Below are 14,890 nucleotides of genomic sequence, written 5' to 3'. Positions count from 1 at the left end.
TACAGATTCAGTACAAAAATACTGCATTCTCCAATTAAAATTAACCACACACACCATATGTTTCTTGTGGAAATCTAAGGGCTTCCTTCCCACAGCAGTCCCTACAGGAATCCAATGGAATGAGGGGGTGTATAGCATGGCACAAATGTTGAGTTTGGATGTTATTTATCAATCTCCATTTGAGTATTTTTTTTATTTTAGCAATGGGTTTGAGCTTCCCTCTTTTGGGTTTTAGTTTTAAAGACACTAGTCAGTATACAGTATTGTGAGTCGTGAGCTACAGTACTTGTAATGAACAAAGAACAGACAGGAATGTGGTGTGAAGTCTGAGTTACTGTTCTTTGTTTTAGTTTCTAATAATAAGAAAAGAAATATGTTAAGAAGGGAAAATCTCATAAAATCTCACCAATACTTCATATACCAATTTGAAAAAGACTCAAAATATTAACTGTATTACAAAACAAAGAAAGATGCTATTGAAAGGTTAGTATTATTGTATATGGTCCCTGCTTTTGGATCAAAGTTTACCAATTTAATTTATTTAAATTGAACATATTAAAAAGGAAATGTTTATATTGCACTTGCCTATAAATCCCTATTGTTTTTAAAAAATAATCTAGATTGGAAATATAGTTTAGTATATATTTTACTCAACATAATTTACACTTAAATTGCATAATTTTGACTCTTTATAAAATTAAGAACTCCCTTCTCCTGTTGATATAATTAAATGCAGCTATAATTAAACCACTGTAAATTAAGAGTGAAACACAAATACAGTCTGAAGAGGAAAAACCAACTTAAAATGATTAAAGACAACAAACAGTACTTTTCTGAGAAAAAAATAAATCTGATGTAATCCTGATGTAAACTAATCTTTAAAAAAAACAAACCCTGCATTTCTTTTATACTTGGTAAAACCTGCCTGTATTGTTTTTCAGCCTCTTTGCAAAAATTGTGACCTGGTTTTGTACAATTTAACAGAAGAAAGACGCATTAAGACTTAAATTCACTTTAAACAATGTCCCCACTGGCTTGGAAAGCACATATAAGAAGGGTTATTTTCTGAGTGATAATAAAGTCAATTTTTTATAAAGTACTGGGAGAGCAGGCCGAATTTGTTGTATGTACAGAATATCTGATGGTATGTACAGAATTTCTTTCCCATGTGTCATATGCAGCACATGCTTATTATTGCCAGCAATCAAAGCAATCAAAGACTCTGCCGAGGTTGTGCTCACTGTGCTAAAGCTGCAAGGATGAGAGACTGAAAAGATCACAGCTTTGGTCAGCGGTACTGGGGCAGCCACCTCCTTCGTGGGGGAGCAGGTGTGGCTCCCATGGGAGCAGGGGGAGCCCCTTTGCAAGAGGATGCTGACTCACCGAGGTGGGGGTATCTGAGCGCAGTGAAGGTTATTGGGAGAGAACATCCTAGTGGAAGTAGCAGCTCGTTGACTCAGCCTACATTACTAAAACCATGACTGTAACCACAGCACCAATGGTGCCGTTGCTGCTAAAATGTACATGGGATTCCAGTGAAATTGAAACACAGATTAGGTGCTAGCTCTCTCTTTGTGAAACCTTTGCAACATGCAATGATATTTTGTGGGAGAGGGAACTGTATGATAAAAGCAAGAATGAGATGCATATACTTAAAGATCAAAAAGAACCATTTAGGGACTCTATGTACATATATATTACCTTAACAGCAGCTCCCAATCCTGGTCCTGGAGGAGAACTGCGTCTACTAGTTTTCTTTCCAGCTGAACTCTAAATCTCTAGTGCTAATTGATTACTTAATTGATCTGCTTGTTTGTTTAGACTTTTAGTTAACTTATTTCTTCGGTCAGTTGTGTCAAAATACCCTACTTCAATAACTGTTTCCAATAACTCCAACACACAGGATTTAAGATTCTCCTCAACTTTCCTACCTTTATTTCTGATTAAAGAGCTTACTTGTTAAATAATTAACACTCTCACAATGAGGCTTTTTTCAACTAATTGGTTACATTTCAAATAGCACATCTGAATGAGGACAGTTCTGAAACTCAGAAATTGGTACAGGGTTGAGAACCAATTACAAATTGCTTTTAGCTTTTAAGAAGTGAGCTGGAGCAAAACCCAGAAGACATGGTATTCCTACAGGACCAGGGCTGGGACCAACTGGACTAGACCACACTGTCCAAACATGTTTAATTGATGTACAGTATTTGTTTTTATATAAGGTTTTTGTATATATATTATATGCAGTACTTTGTATATAAAAATGCAAAGTTATGATACATACATTAGATATAAAACTATCTATAACTGTGATACTTTAACCTACATATACATCTCCTTTTATATACTAGTTTAAATCTTTTATATTGTAACTAAAAGGAGAGGCGCAGCAGCATGGTGGTTAATGCTGCCACCTCACAGCTCTTGAGTCCAGGGTTCACTTCTGGACTGGGGCATGTTCTGTATGGAGTTAATGTGGGTTTTGTCCAGGTGATCTATCCAGTATATTTGGCATCTACAGTATGATTCACCCTAATGTGTGTGCACTTTAATGGCTTCATTTCCATCTATCTGTAGACCCACCATTTGCCTGCAAGGTTAGGCTCTGCTTCACACTGATGAACAATAAAGTATTTACAGAAAGTTGACTGATGCAAAATTTCAACACCTCAGTATATTTTTACTGTAGTATCAAAGGGACAAACTCCCATTGATCCAGGAAAGTTTCCTTGTGTTTCTCCATGTGGCTTCCCTTTGCAGATGTCGGGCTCCACATGGCTGCCAATAAGCCACCTTTAAGGTTTCCCATGTCTGCCACAATGGCATTTCCAATACTGCAGCAGTCTAACCAACAGAAACTGGCAAACACAGCACCATGTCCAACCCATCCATTAACATGCGCAAAAGAAAAGTACCTTATATAAACCCTTATATAGTCCTTTAAAATGTCCTTATATAAGCAATTACTGTATATATGTTACCACTCTGCTTTAGCCACACTACTGAATTGAATGGAAATCCCCTGTTGGTACAAAGCCATAGCACTTTGGGGCTGGCACCTAAAGTACAATTTCAAGCCCCGGATACATTCTGAGGGCGACATTTAAGCCTCCAAGGCATGATTGTAAAATCTAACCAATCACAGAGCTGTAAATTATTTTTGGTACTCTCCCAAGCTGTTGTTTCAAACCAGTGAACAAAATATGCTAATACAATACTTTACCAATAAACATCTATTGATTTTAAATCTACTGCATTATTGAAAGTTTTCTGCATTCACAGTCCATACTCTCCACACTCTCAAGAAAGTATTTGTAAAGGCTCTAGAATTTAGCATGAAATACTATTTACCACCATTTAAAACTGAAATTACAAAGCAGTGTTGAAGATGTTGCTTTGAGTTGTAATATGAGCTGTACAAAGCCTGTAATCCTATTCTCCACTCTTTGGTTTAAACCCAATAAGAAACACGTACTCATTCTCCCTGTATCTAAAACCTTTTCTCAAACAATTGCAACAGACTAAGGGGCTATAAAAAACAAATGTATGTTAAAGAAATCTCTTATGAAAAGTGATGAAAATTCTTAAAACATCTAAGAATGTAAAATAGTATCTCCAGCCTTGCCTTGTATTAACCCCTACCTTTTGTACAGTACAGATCAGTTTCATCTTTGGTGCCTAGAGACATGAAGAGATGCCATTTATGCCAGGCTGATTAAACTGAGCCAGGTAATGATCCCCCACAGCCTCAGGCCAGTGGGACTGGCTCTCCGGTTACCTAATCCTCCTGCATGAGCGTCGATGAGAGAGGCAGCCACAGCTGTGCCCGCCTCCAGACCCATTTCTTGTGCTGCCTGATCTGTCAGCCCCTGTCCCAGAGGACTTCCCGGGCAGCTGGTGTCCCTTCCTATAAAAAAACAATGAAGAGAACCATGACTTTGGAAACAACTGAGCAACCTGTTTCGTGACCAGGCATGAACATCTGACAAAAATTTAACAAAAATGAGCAAGTCATGGTACAAAGGCAATATTATATATGTCAAAGTTTGACAAAACTGAGCAGACACAAACACAGTAATACTGTATATGCTTTGTGCATTATGAAGAGCAAGATTCAAACTATAGGTGATATTCTTATTTTGGATATGGACATAAAAGATAATTAACTAGATGAAAAACTAGATGATTCTTCTATTTTTCTGGAGAGTGTTTTTGGTAGATTTTACTATTAGAAGACCTTACCACATTAGGACAACAGATGTCTTATATATGATTGCCCATGGAGGTCTAACCACTGAAAGAAGGCATTATGTAGGTGATCCTGGCACTGGTAGAAACCATTAAACAAACCCTTTAGGTTTTTAACACTGAAGAACAATATAGGAAACCAGACTGAATTCAGCACAAATGTGTTATATACAAAAAATGTCCACAAAATTCATGTCAGAATACAAACACGGGAAGCAGGGAGAAATCTAGTTGACTTGTGTTAAAGTGCCTTGAGACACAAAGTAATGCCTATACAGATAAACAGAACTCCACAGAAATAAGGCTTTGATAGATTGATAGTTCAAGAATGAACAATTACTGTGAAAAACACAAACTAATTTTCAATAGTTTCTGTCACCACTTATGCTATTTTAACAAAAGCTTTTGTAGGAAAAAAAAAGCTGTAGCTGTAAAAGTTAAAATACAGAAAAAATACTGCCTTCCAAGTTAAAATAAAAAAGGCATAATAATCAAGCGCTGTTACTAGCTTGTTCTTTAGATTAAATACCTTGAGCTCATAATATGTGCCTATTTCATTACATTCTAGAATTTTGCACTTTCAGTTATAAGGGAGATTGAACTCTTGTAAGAAAAAAAAGAATGAAAACGGATTACTTTCAAAACTAATTAGATTATTCTTTATGGATAGAACCAACATAGATAAATGCTAAAACTGCTGAGACCACAGTTTCTACAAACTGTTATTATTTTTTCTAACTGCAGTTAAAACTCTGTTTTGCCTTATGGTACTGCAAAATTAAAGAGCACTATACTTGTTGTAAATAGAACCATCCTTTGCGTTTTAAGCAGAAAACTAACATACAGTACTTCCCTTTAGAAAACAAAGGAAAGGCAAATTTTGGTATTTCTGTACAATATTAACATGGACCTTGTTGTAAATATCTGAAAATCAAAAGACCTAGAGAAGAATGATTGTCATGTCTTGTTTTACGCTTACATTGTAAACATTTTATACACAAAATAGGCGTCATTAAAAAAATACAAACATTCCATATGCCCACAATCAGGTGATTTAGAATAAATGATAGCTCACGTGAAACCGCGCCCAGCAAACAGATTATGTGAATTAGAATAAACCACCCTGACATTCTAGGCGTCACTGGGCAATTCAGAAGACCTTGCTCCAAATACTCTCACCACTAATGAGGAGCAGAAAGCTTAAGTTTATCGCTCACTTGGGGAGGTAATGGAAACTAGACCGAAGCTTTTGTGAACAGGAACAGCAGATGGTAACTCAGGGACACTGATTCTCAAAATACTACTGCCAAAACTGATATAGCTTTGGGCTGAGGTACTTAGCCCTTCAAACATTTTTCCTGCAAATCAAACTTTTCAAAAGTATTTTAATTAGTGATACCATGCAATTTAATGTATCTGAATTGATGTTATTGTCATTGCTGTACTCTTATTAGTCTCTTCCAAGTGTGCAAGCTTGCACTGCCCAATCTAAAAAGCCAAAGTGAAACTGTGCTGTGCCATTGCTGATGGCTTCTTATACCGAAAAAAGAGCTTGGATGTTGGCTGGAACTAGATGCTTGTCATGATTAACAAGAGTCTTTGTATGCAGTATGAATAACTTATATTGTCTATATATAAGACTCCATCCATTCAGCAGATATGGAGGAAAGCCAGCAGCGGCAAGGGGCTTGGTATGGTAATTGCAGTGTGGTACAGTAAGTCACTAGTTTTTTTTCACTGTTTTTCATCTTTTCACACTTGCCCGCTATTTCCCCCAAAGGAATGCAGCATCTTGACCTCTGAACCCACATAAACGCAGGAACAGCCATGGCCTTTTGGGCCTAGAAGAAGCCCTTGGACTTCCCTCTCCGCAGAAGGTTCTTCTCAGTCTGTATTTCTTCTTTTTGCCTCATACTGCTGCTTTTGCACTGATGAGAAACAAATGTCAGGAAATTCTGTGAACTGTTCGATTTTGCCTTTTTCTTCTTTTTGTGCAGTTTTAAGCAGAGCTATTTGTGCAACCAGCTGTGCACACTGCCTTGCAGACCTCCTTTCATCTGCATGGGTGATTCATGGGGGGAAACCACTGCAACTTACAGCCAGGGCACTCAAAGAGGAACTCCTGTGCTGGGGGAGCAGAGGTGGGGGGAGCAAACACATTTCCTGACAGAACCACTGTTCTGAAACCTCAATAATACTGCCTGACATACCATTTCAAATTGTTTATCAGACATGGTAATTGCACGTTAATAAAGCAGTATTTACCAGGGGCCTCATTCTTTAATGATATAATCAGCCAGTCCTATGAAATTCTGTTATTTCATTATGTGGTGTAATTGCATATTAATGCCACTGTTTTAATTCCCTTTCCATTTGACTATAGCACACATAAACAACCCCTAACATTAAATGAAGGCAAATCACTGGGAATTTATATATTTTCTGTACTGAAATCTTTCAAACTTTGTTGACGCATTCCAGTATTTAAAAAATGTAGAAAAGGTCTACCTACAATATACTGCTAATTAGAGATTTTAGAGCTGGGTACATTGGTGAGAAATAATGGTAGAGATGTGCACAGTTTGTGAAAAGTTTACTAATAAGATCCTGTTCATTTCAAGGAAAAAAGGAAAGACGATCAACCTTTGGTAACTTAATCATTTCCTTTGTGTGTACAGTACATTCAGGTTAATTAATACCACGGTTCATTAGATAATGATTATGTTGCTTACACATCTGTCCTTTACTAAATTAGAAAAGTGAATGCTAAATCATTATGTAACCGACCTTTGTGTATACTCTCTGTATAAACACTGAAATGCCTACTTCAGACAGCAAAATTTAATGAGATCAGATTCCTAGCAATGCATTGAACACCTTACAAAATCTAAAATTATACAGTAGCACAAAGAAGAACCAGAGGCTTGGGGTATAAGAAATATCTTCAAAAAAACAAAATAAAAAGGTAATTTTGTAATAAAACCTTCTGATTAAACTTAACTTGCAGTTTGCAACATAATAATTATTAGCTCATATGTGCTCAAATTATTATTCAAATTGGCTATAAATATATTCCATATCTACCCATAAGAACAACTCATGACCTTTTCATATTTAATAATATCATGTTATGTTTTTTTCCCCCCAAATCATTCTTTTTCCTCTCTGTTAAAGTTAACACTGGCTCTACTGTTAGCCGAACAGAACTGGAATTATCCCTCTCTTATAAGACATATCTTTTGTTCTCGAAAAACTTCAGATATGCCAGACAAAAGTAGAGAATGCTGGTACCCAGGAATACATTTTCGTGCCTAACACCTCTTGATCTATTTTTTAAAGTAGGTTTCTCACCAACAAGGTATTCTGTATGTACCTAGTGCTAACGGCAAGAACAGCACATCTCTCACTGCCAGCCTGGAAATACACTGCAGATACCAGAAGCTGCATTTCTGTAAGGTACTCCTGAACAGCTAAAGCCTCGTGCACCACCTCTTGAGTAATCCTATCTTTATAATAATAATAACAATAATAATAATAATAATAATAATAATAATAATAATAATAATAATAATAATAATAATTGCTAATCCTTATATAGCGCTTTTCTGGACACTCCACTCAAAGCGCTTTATAGGTAAAGGGGACTCCCCTCAACCACCACCAATGCGCAGCATCCACCTGGATGATGCGACAGCAGCCATAGTGCGCAAGAACGCTCACCACACATCAGCTATTAGTGGGGAGGAGAGCAGAGTATCTCTTTATCTTTATCTCTTCTATTTTCCATTCTGCACCTTTCCTAACAATTAGCTGAAGGCATTTTTTCCACATTCTTTGGAAAAGTCCCTGATAATCCTCAACATGGAACTAACCCTCTCTCAGGTTCCTATTATGCCTCCAAGTTCTTCTTTCATGACCTCAGCCTGAAAAGTCAATGCATCCCCTTAAAAAAGTCCATTACACTGGCATAAAGATCAAAAGCAGAGGACTGAACTATAGCTTCTGTCTTAATAATTTAGCCACTGCTTCATTTCCCTGTTTACCCTGATGGGCTGCCTGCCACAGGTTGTTCAGCTCCATAATTAACGTGAGGTATAATTTCTCCTGGTGTGTCATTAGATCAAGAGCACAGGCTCCCTCACAGGCTCCATGAGCAGTAAAGCAAAGCGACACAGCGGCACCTGACATGGTCCCATTCCACTCTGGTGAAGGTTCTCAGGGCATCAAGGCCATCCATCTGTCTGTTCCTGTTAGCTTTAGTTGGATTTGTTCAGTATTAACTAATAAATTAATTACCATAATCGCAAAGGAGAATATGAATAGTACAAAGAAGCAATAGTTGTTATTATTATTGTACAACACAATGAGGTGGTTTAAAGTCATGTGTTCCCAGCTATTCTTGTTACAGCAGCTAGCAGAGCCTCGGCAACTGGCTACTGTACTGTTAACCCCTTATCCTGTGCCAAATTCCATAAAAACCAACGACCTAGAGACTTGGAGCACTGATTTCCAGGTGTTTTTCAACATATACAGTGCCTTGCGAAAGTATTCGGCCCCCTTGAACTTTTCAACCTTTTGCCACATTTCAGGCTTCAAACATAAAGATATAAATTTTTTATTTTATGTGAAGAATCACCAACAAGTGGGACACAATTGTGAAGTGGAACGAAATCTATTGGATTTTTGAAACTTTTTTAACTAATAAAAAAATGAAAAGTGGGGCGTGCAAAATTATTCGGCCCCTTTACTTTCAGTGCAGCAAACTCACTCCAGAAGTTCAGCGAGGATCTCTGAATGATCCAATGTTGTCCTAAATGACTGATGGTGATAAATAGAATCCACCTGTGTGTAATCAAGTCTCTGTATAAATGCACCTGCTCTGTGATAGTCTCAAGGTTCTGTTGAAAGCGCAGAGAGCATCATGAAGACCAAGGAACACACCAGGCAGGTCCGTAATACTGTTGTGGAGAAGTTTAAAGCCGGATTTGGATACAAAAAGATTTCCCAAGCTTCAAACATCCCAAGGAGCACTGTGCAAGCGATCATCTTGAAATGGAAGGAGTATCAGACCACTGCAAATCTACCAAGACCTGGCCGTCCCTCTAAACTTTCAGCTCAGACAAGGAGAAGACTGATCAGAGATGCAGCCAAGAGGCCCATGATCACTCTGGATGAACTGCAGAGAACTACAGCTGAGGTGGGAGAGTCTGTCCATAGGACAACAATCAGTCTTACACTGCACAAATCTGGCCTTTATGGAAGAGTGGCAAGAAGAAAGCCATTTCTCAAAGATATCCATAAAAAGTCTCGTCTAAAGTTTGCCACAAGCCACCTGGGAGACACCCCAAACATGTGGAAGAAGGTGCTCTGGTCAGATGAAACCAAAATCGAACTTTTTGGCCACAATGCAAAACGATATGTTTGGCGTAAAAGCAACACAGCTCATCACCCTCAACACACCATCCCCACTGTCAAACATGGTGGTGGCAGCATCATGGTTTGGGCCTGCTTTTCTTCAGCAGGGACAGGGAAGATGGTTAAAATTGAGGGGAAGATGGATGCAGCCAAATACAGGACCATTCTGGATGAAAACCTGTTGGAGTCTGCAAAAGACCTGAAACTGGGACGGAGATTTATCTTCCAACAAGACAATGATCCCAAACATACAGCAAAATCTACAAAGGAATGGTTCACAAATAAACGTATCCAGGTGTTTGAATGGCCAAGTCAAAGTCCAGACCTGAATCCAATCGAGAATCTGTGGAAAGAGCTGAAAACTGCTGTTCACAAACGCTCTCCATCCAACCTCACTGAGCTCGAGCTGTTTTGCAAGGAAGAATGGGCAAGAATTTCAGTCTCTCGATGTGCAAAACTGATAGAGACATACCCCAAGCGACTTGCAGCTGTAATCGCAGCAAAAGGTGGCTCTACAAAGTATTAACGCAAGGGGGCCGAATAATTTTGCACGCCCCACTTTTCATTTTTTTATTACTTAAAAAAGTTTCAAAAATCCAATAGATTTCGTTCCACTTCACAATTGTGTCCCACTTGTTGGTGATTCTTCACATAAAATAAAAAATTTATATCTTTATGTTTGAAGCCTGAAATGTGGCAAAAGGTTGAAAAGTTCAAGGGGGCCGAATACTTTCGCAAGACACTGTATACTCATACCATGTTTGCCTTCACGACTTTGTCTCCTCTCCTTGTGGTTTTTCCCTTGATATGAACTGTTCTATCGAGTTTCCCACCTTCAACCTTCACCTGCCTGACCATGGTTTTGAGTTTCCTCCCTGCATGTGCAGCTCTGCTGCACCTCTGAGTCCCAGGCTAGGTACACCACCATGTCTGCCTTCATGATTGGTTCACTTGGCTTGCCTGTCAGCAAGCAGCTTGCACCTCATCTCCAAAGTGCATGCTCCCCGCTCAGCCCGGTTCTTATGATCACGCAGGTCTGTGCAGTTCCCTGTGTGCTGCCTGCAGATACCTCACTCTGCTGCCTCTCACCCAGCACTTAAAAAACAATAAGCCAGAAAAATTACCAAAGCACTTCCTCCAAGTGTTGGATTTCAACACGAAAGTTGTAATAGTTCCATGACAGTAGCACATTCCCAAATGACAAAGTCAAGTATGAAACCAGTGAACAAAGAACTGCTCCATAACCCAACCTGGCAGACTGAAGCCCAGGAAGCTGAGCAGCCTAATCCGAAAGCTCTGCCTAGGTCTCTGTAACGGAGGCGCTGTACAGCTTCTCCTGATTCTGCTCCCACAGACACCCTAGCTCCACTCTTACAGCTCCGCCCTAAGGTCCTGAGTTTGCCCTGGATGACCAGTGTCAAGTCACTCTGTCCAGGACTCAGGACTGGTCTGCTTTGAACCCTGTCCGCACTGAAGCACTACAAACTGTAGTACAAACTGTAGCAAGGCTCACCTCAGAACAGCAACCCGCTGTTATAACGGAAAGCACTCAGGAAGTTCAGGAGCCGCAGATTTATGGGGTATGCAAAAAAGACGAATTCCTAATACAAGAAATTGTATATGGCTAATAAAGTGATCTCATCTCATTTTATCTATCCCTGCCCTTTTCCCTGCAAACCAACATTACAAGCTTCACCCGCCAGAGACTTCTCAGTTGCTCCCCTAGCAGAAGTTGTTTTTCCTGAGATTCCCTCTTTTGCTCAGCTTGTTACTAGTGACCCCCCAAGAATTACTGCCAGAGACTACATCTCCCCAAGTGCACCTGTGGGCCAACCCTATCCTGAGAGACTCCTGAAGTCTCTACAGTTGATCTTGTGCCTCTTGTCCTGCTCACCCTCATTGTCTTGGCTCCTTTTTTGGTGGTAGTGGGGGCAGTGAGCCCCTCTTTGTGCAGGGCTCCCTAGACTGGCTCTCAGTTACGGTGTTTTGCATAGCCCAAAATTCGAAGTTGGAGGAAGGTGTACTGTTATACCCGCCCCCACTGCCGAGCAGCGAGGCAAGCCACAAAGAAGTGCTCTGGTAACTTTTTGGCATTTTCATTTTTTAATTTTATTTAACTGTAGCCAGTTACTTCACAGTTTCCATGGATCCAATCACCTGGAGTTGGCTTTTGACTTTTCTCAACTTCAAGTGATTTTCAACATAAGTACTCTGACCTGACACTGCTCGGGGCTCAGTCATTGAGTTTCAACTCTGAGCTTCTCAAGTCCAGAGCTTGTTCTTATGTTCCTAAGTGCTGCCTTTCTTGGATTCCTGACCTCTGCTTTGTTTTGTGACTTTGTTCCCGGTTTCCCCCTTGGCTTGAACTCTTGATTAGCTTGGTTTTGGACATTGCTTGCCTTTATGACTTTCCAGTGTCACATATCCAGAGTGCAGTTCCCTGCGCAGCCCAGTTCCTGTGATCACGCAGCTCTGTACAGTTCCCAGTGTGCAGCCTGTGGGTTCCCTAACTCAGCTGCCTCTCACCCAGCACTTGGGTTCTTTTACATGCCAGGATAACACTACTCATCCCATCACAGTAGTGTGGCATTACAATTCTCAGCTATGTATTAAAGGGATAAATAAAAAACTGAAAATGCCAAAAAATTACCAGAGCACTTCCTCCAAGTGTTGGATTTCAACATATTTTTGTCTATACAAAATTTCGGTCTGTTCTTTAGTCTGTTTCAAATTAAAATACAAGCCTTTAAATACCTGAACTAATTTGCCTTAGATCACTAATAACAGCAATTCTTGAAGAAGGGAAAGAGAGACACAGTAGCAGTGAAGGAATTGGGCAGAAAGATTCTCCATAATAAAAACAATCTTTCTTTATTTACTACTTTTTTATCTTTAAAAAATAACACAATATGTACCAATTTTGAAAAGCCATGAGGAAAATCCTACACTTTGCACCCAAATACGTAACAAAACCACTATGTTGGGTTATTTTTCTTACTAAAGGGCAGCTTGTTCTAGGAAGGAAGCCTGAAAAGTGGAGGATTAGTAAAGGAAAATAGAGAAAAAAATGATAAAGCTAAAACTAAAACACATTTGAAACAAATTTACAAGGCAAAAGAGTGGGATAAAATACTGTTATGAAAGCGAGAAAAGATTATTTCCTTCGGCGTTAAATCAAACAAAAGTAAAATTTGAAACAGATTTTAAATCCCCATGTGAAACCTGCACTCAGTCTTTCCAGCTTTCTTATTCATTCTGTAAGATTTCATCATTTGGCTTCTCTGAGCCAGGGGAGACCCTAGTAAAGAAACTCTGTCTCTTACTTAAGTCATTAAAGGCTAAATATGTTTTCTTCAATCCAAAGATTTAGCTTATACTGTGGATTCATAATAGAAACAAGAACAGTGACTAAAGTTTCTGTTTTGTCCTCTTCATCCAGACTTATACCAACCAAGAAATACATTCTGCAGCCCCACATTAATGGGAATTTCAGGTGTGCGTGTGATAGAAGGGATTAATTTTACATTTTAAGCACTCTCACCCTGTTTCTTTTACCTTATTGTTTTTTTCAAAGCTCCTTGTCAGTTAGGCACATGCATGTGGTTTCTGGATGTGTAAGTGATTAATTCAACTAAATGAACCACACGCTCCTTATGAATAGTCTGTTTGGGTGTTCTGGTGAAGAAGTCACGTTAAAATGTCATTAGCCGTGCTAATACAGCGCCATAGAGTGTAGGTGTCATTGTGAAGAGCGGCTCTCCCCGTCCCACACAGACAGCCCCCGCATCTCCTCTCAGGCGAGAACTCTCAATGTTTGAAGTGGCAAGAAAGCAGCAGGCCTCCTTGTGCGTGATCACAAGCCCTGTGACAGATCCAGTAAAACAGCAAACACAGCTCAGCAGGCCTTTTAAGTATGTGTCAAAGTTAATACAGCTTTACTTTATTTTCGAAAATGAACATGAATATGTAACAAATACATCTGAAGGAAAAAAGAAAATAATGTCATATTTGAATGGAACACTACAGTCTACACAACTTTTCATCCAAAAGACTTTACACATTTCATCCACCACTCAAGTGTAGCAAATTGCTCAGTAAAAGAAAACAAACATTTTTGGCAACAAATTTGGCAACTAATAAAATGAGTGTGCAAATAAGGCTTAAACTCATTACTTTCTTATTTGTAGTTTTTGAAATATATATATTTTATATTTTTTTTAGTTTAAATGCATCTTTGCCTTGGTCAGCTATGCAAGAGTCCGTTTCCAAACAGATCTTTGCAGTTCCAAGAGGAGCACATTACATAAAACAAACAGATATGTAAACAAGTGTTACTAACTAACTGTACTGTCAGGCTCTGTTGTTTCAAGTCACTGAGCACTCATGACTTGAAGCTCTCTAAAGACACACCCTATCGTCCTTCTTTTTTATTATATAGAAAAATAAGCGGTTTGGCAGAAAATATTTATACTTAAGCTGCCAGACAGAAAGGAATCTGCAATACCAGTTTTTGAGTGGAACAGCACTCCAATCCAGCATTCAGAACATCCCACAAGGCGTATGATGGCAATTCCGTGGTGACTGAATAATGGGCACCACATGCCTCAAAGCTAACTTCCTCCATTCACAACATATGTAGTATCGGTCAAAGGCCTGCCTTCTGGAGAACAGTACTTCTTAAACTACACAGTACATCTGGCATTGTTACAATGTACCATATTCTGTGAAGCAATAAGTTGCAGCAATTTCCTATCTAGTAGCATAAAACAAAAAAAAAACACTTTCATCGAAAAAAACGGTAGTATGCTGCAGATACTAAGTAACCTCTAGCAGACTTAGCCAATCACTTTACTTTATTAACACTGGAAGAAACAACAGGGACCAGTTTCTTTTAGTATTCATTATTCACCAAATAGATTGAGGTTTTGTGAAATAAGCAGCATTTTGTATCTTATATGACTGAATGCAATATTTCTCAGAAAAAAATCAGGACACACTAAGATGTTTTTTTTAACTTAACTGTGAAGATGTTGTTCTTCAAATAGTGAAGAAAAAACAGAGTGCTGGCTTTATGTACCACAAATAAACATTTTTTAAAAAGTGATCTCTGTTTTACAGCTTTTTTCAATAAGACAAATAACATAAAATATTGTGAAATACAGGGAGGATGCAGGGAAGCAAGTCATAAATAATACCATCAAAAACAAACTTTAAATGATAAGGA

At 38.8% G+C, this 14,890-nt stretch overlaps 1 protein-coding gene across 4 annotated transcripts in view; it reads right to left on the bottom strand.

Annotated features, from left to right (window-relative positions):
* The window catches only part of fggy (FGGY carbohydrate kinase domain containing), a 95,651-nt gene that overhangs the window by 46,256 nt on the left and 34,505 nt on the right, over nt 1-14,890 (bottom strand). For 3 of the 4 annotated variants that reach the window (XM_088598781.1, XM_088598783.1, XM_088598782.1), the window contains 2 exons: nt 3,782-3,910; nt 3,646-3,681 (listed from right to left, as the gene is read on the bottom strand). In XM_088598781.1, the coding sequence (XP_088454907.1) occupies nt 3,646-3,681; nt 3,782-3,910 (165 nt within the window). The remainder of the gene's footprint in view (nt 1-3,645; nt 3,682-3,781; nt 3,911-14,890) is intronic. The other variant, XM_088598784.1, reaches the window with a different exon arrangement.

This window comes from Lepisosteus platostomus, chromosome 11 (assembly GCF_059453375.1).
Source record: "Lepisosteus platostomus isolate fLepPlt1 chromosome 11, fLepPlt1.hap1, whole genome shotgun sequence".
Classification (NCBI taxonomy): domain Eukaryota; kingdom Metazoa; phylum Chordata; class Actinopteri; order Semionotiformes; family Lepisosteidae; genus Lepisosteus; species Lepisosteus platostomus.
The sequence above is the reverse complement of the archived record's forward strand: the minus strand, read 5'-3'. Positions and strand labels throughout refer to the sequence as shown.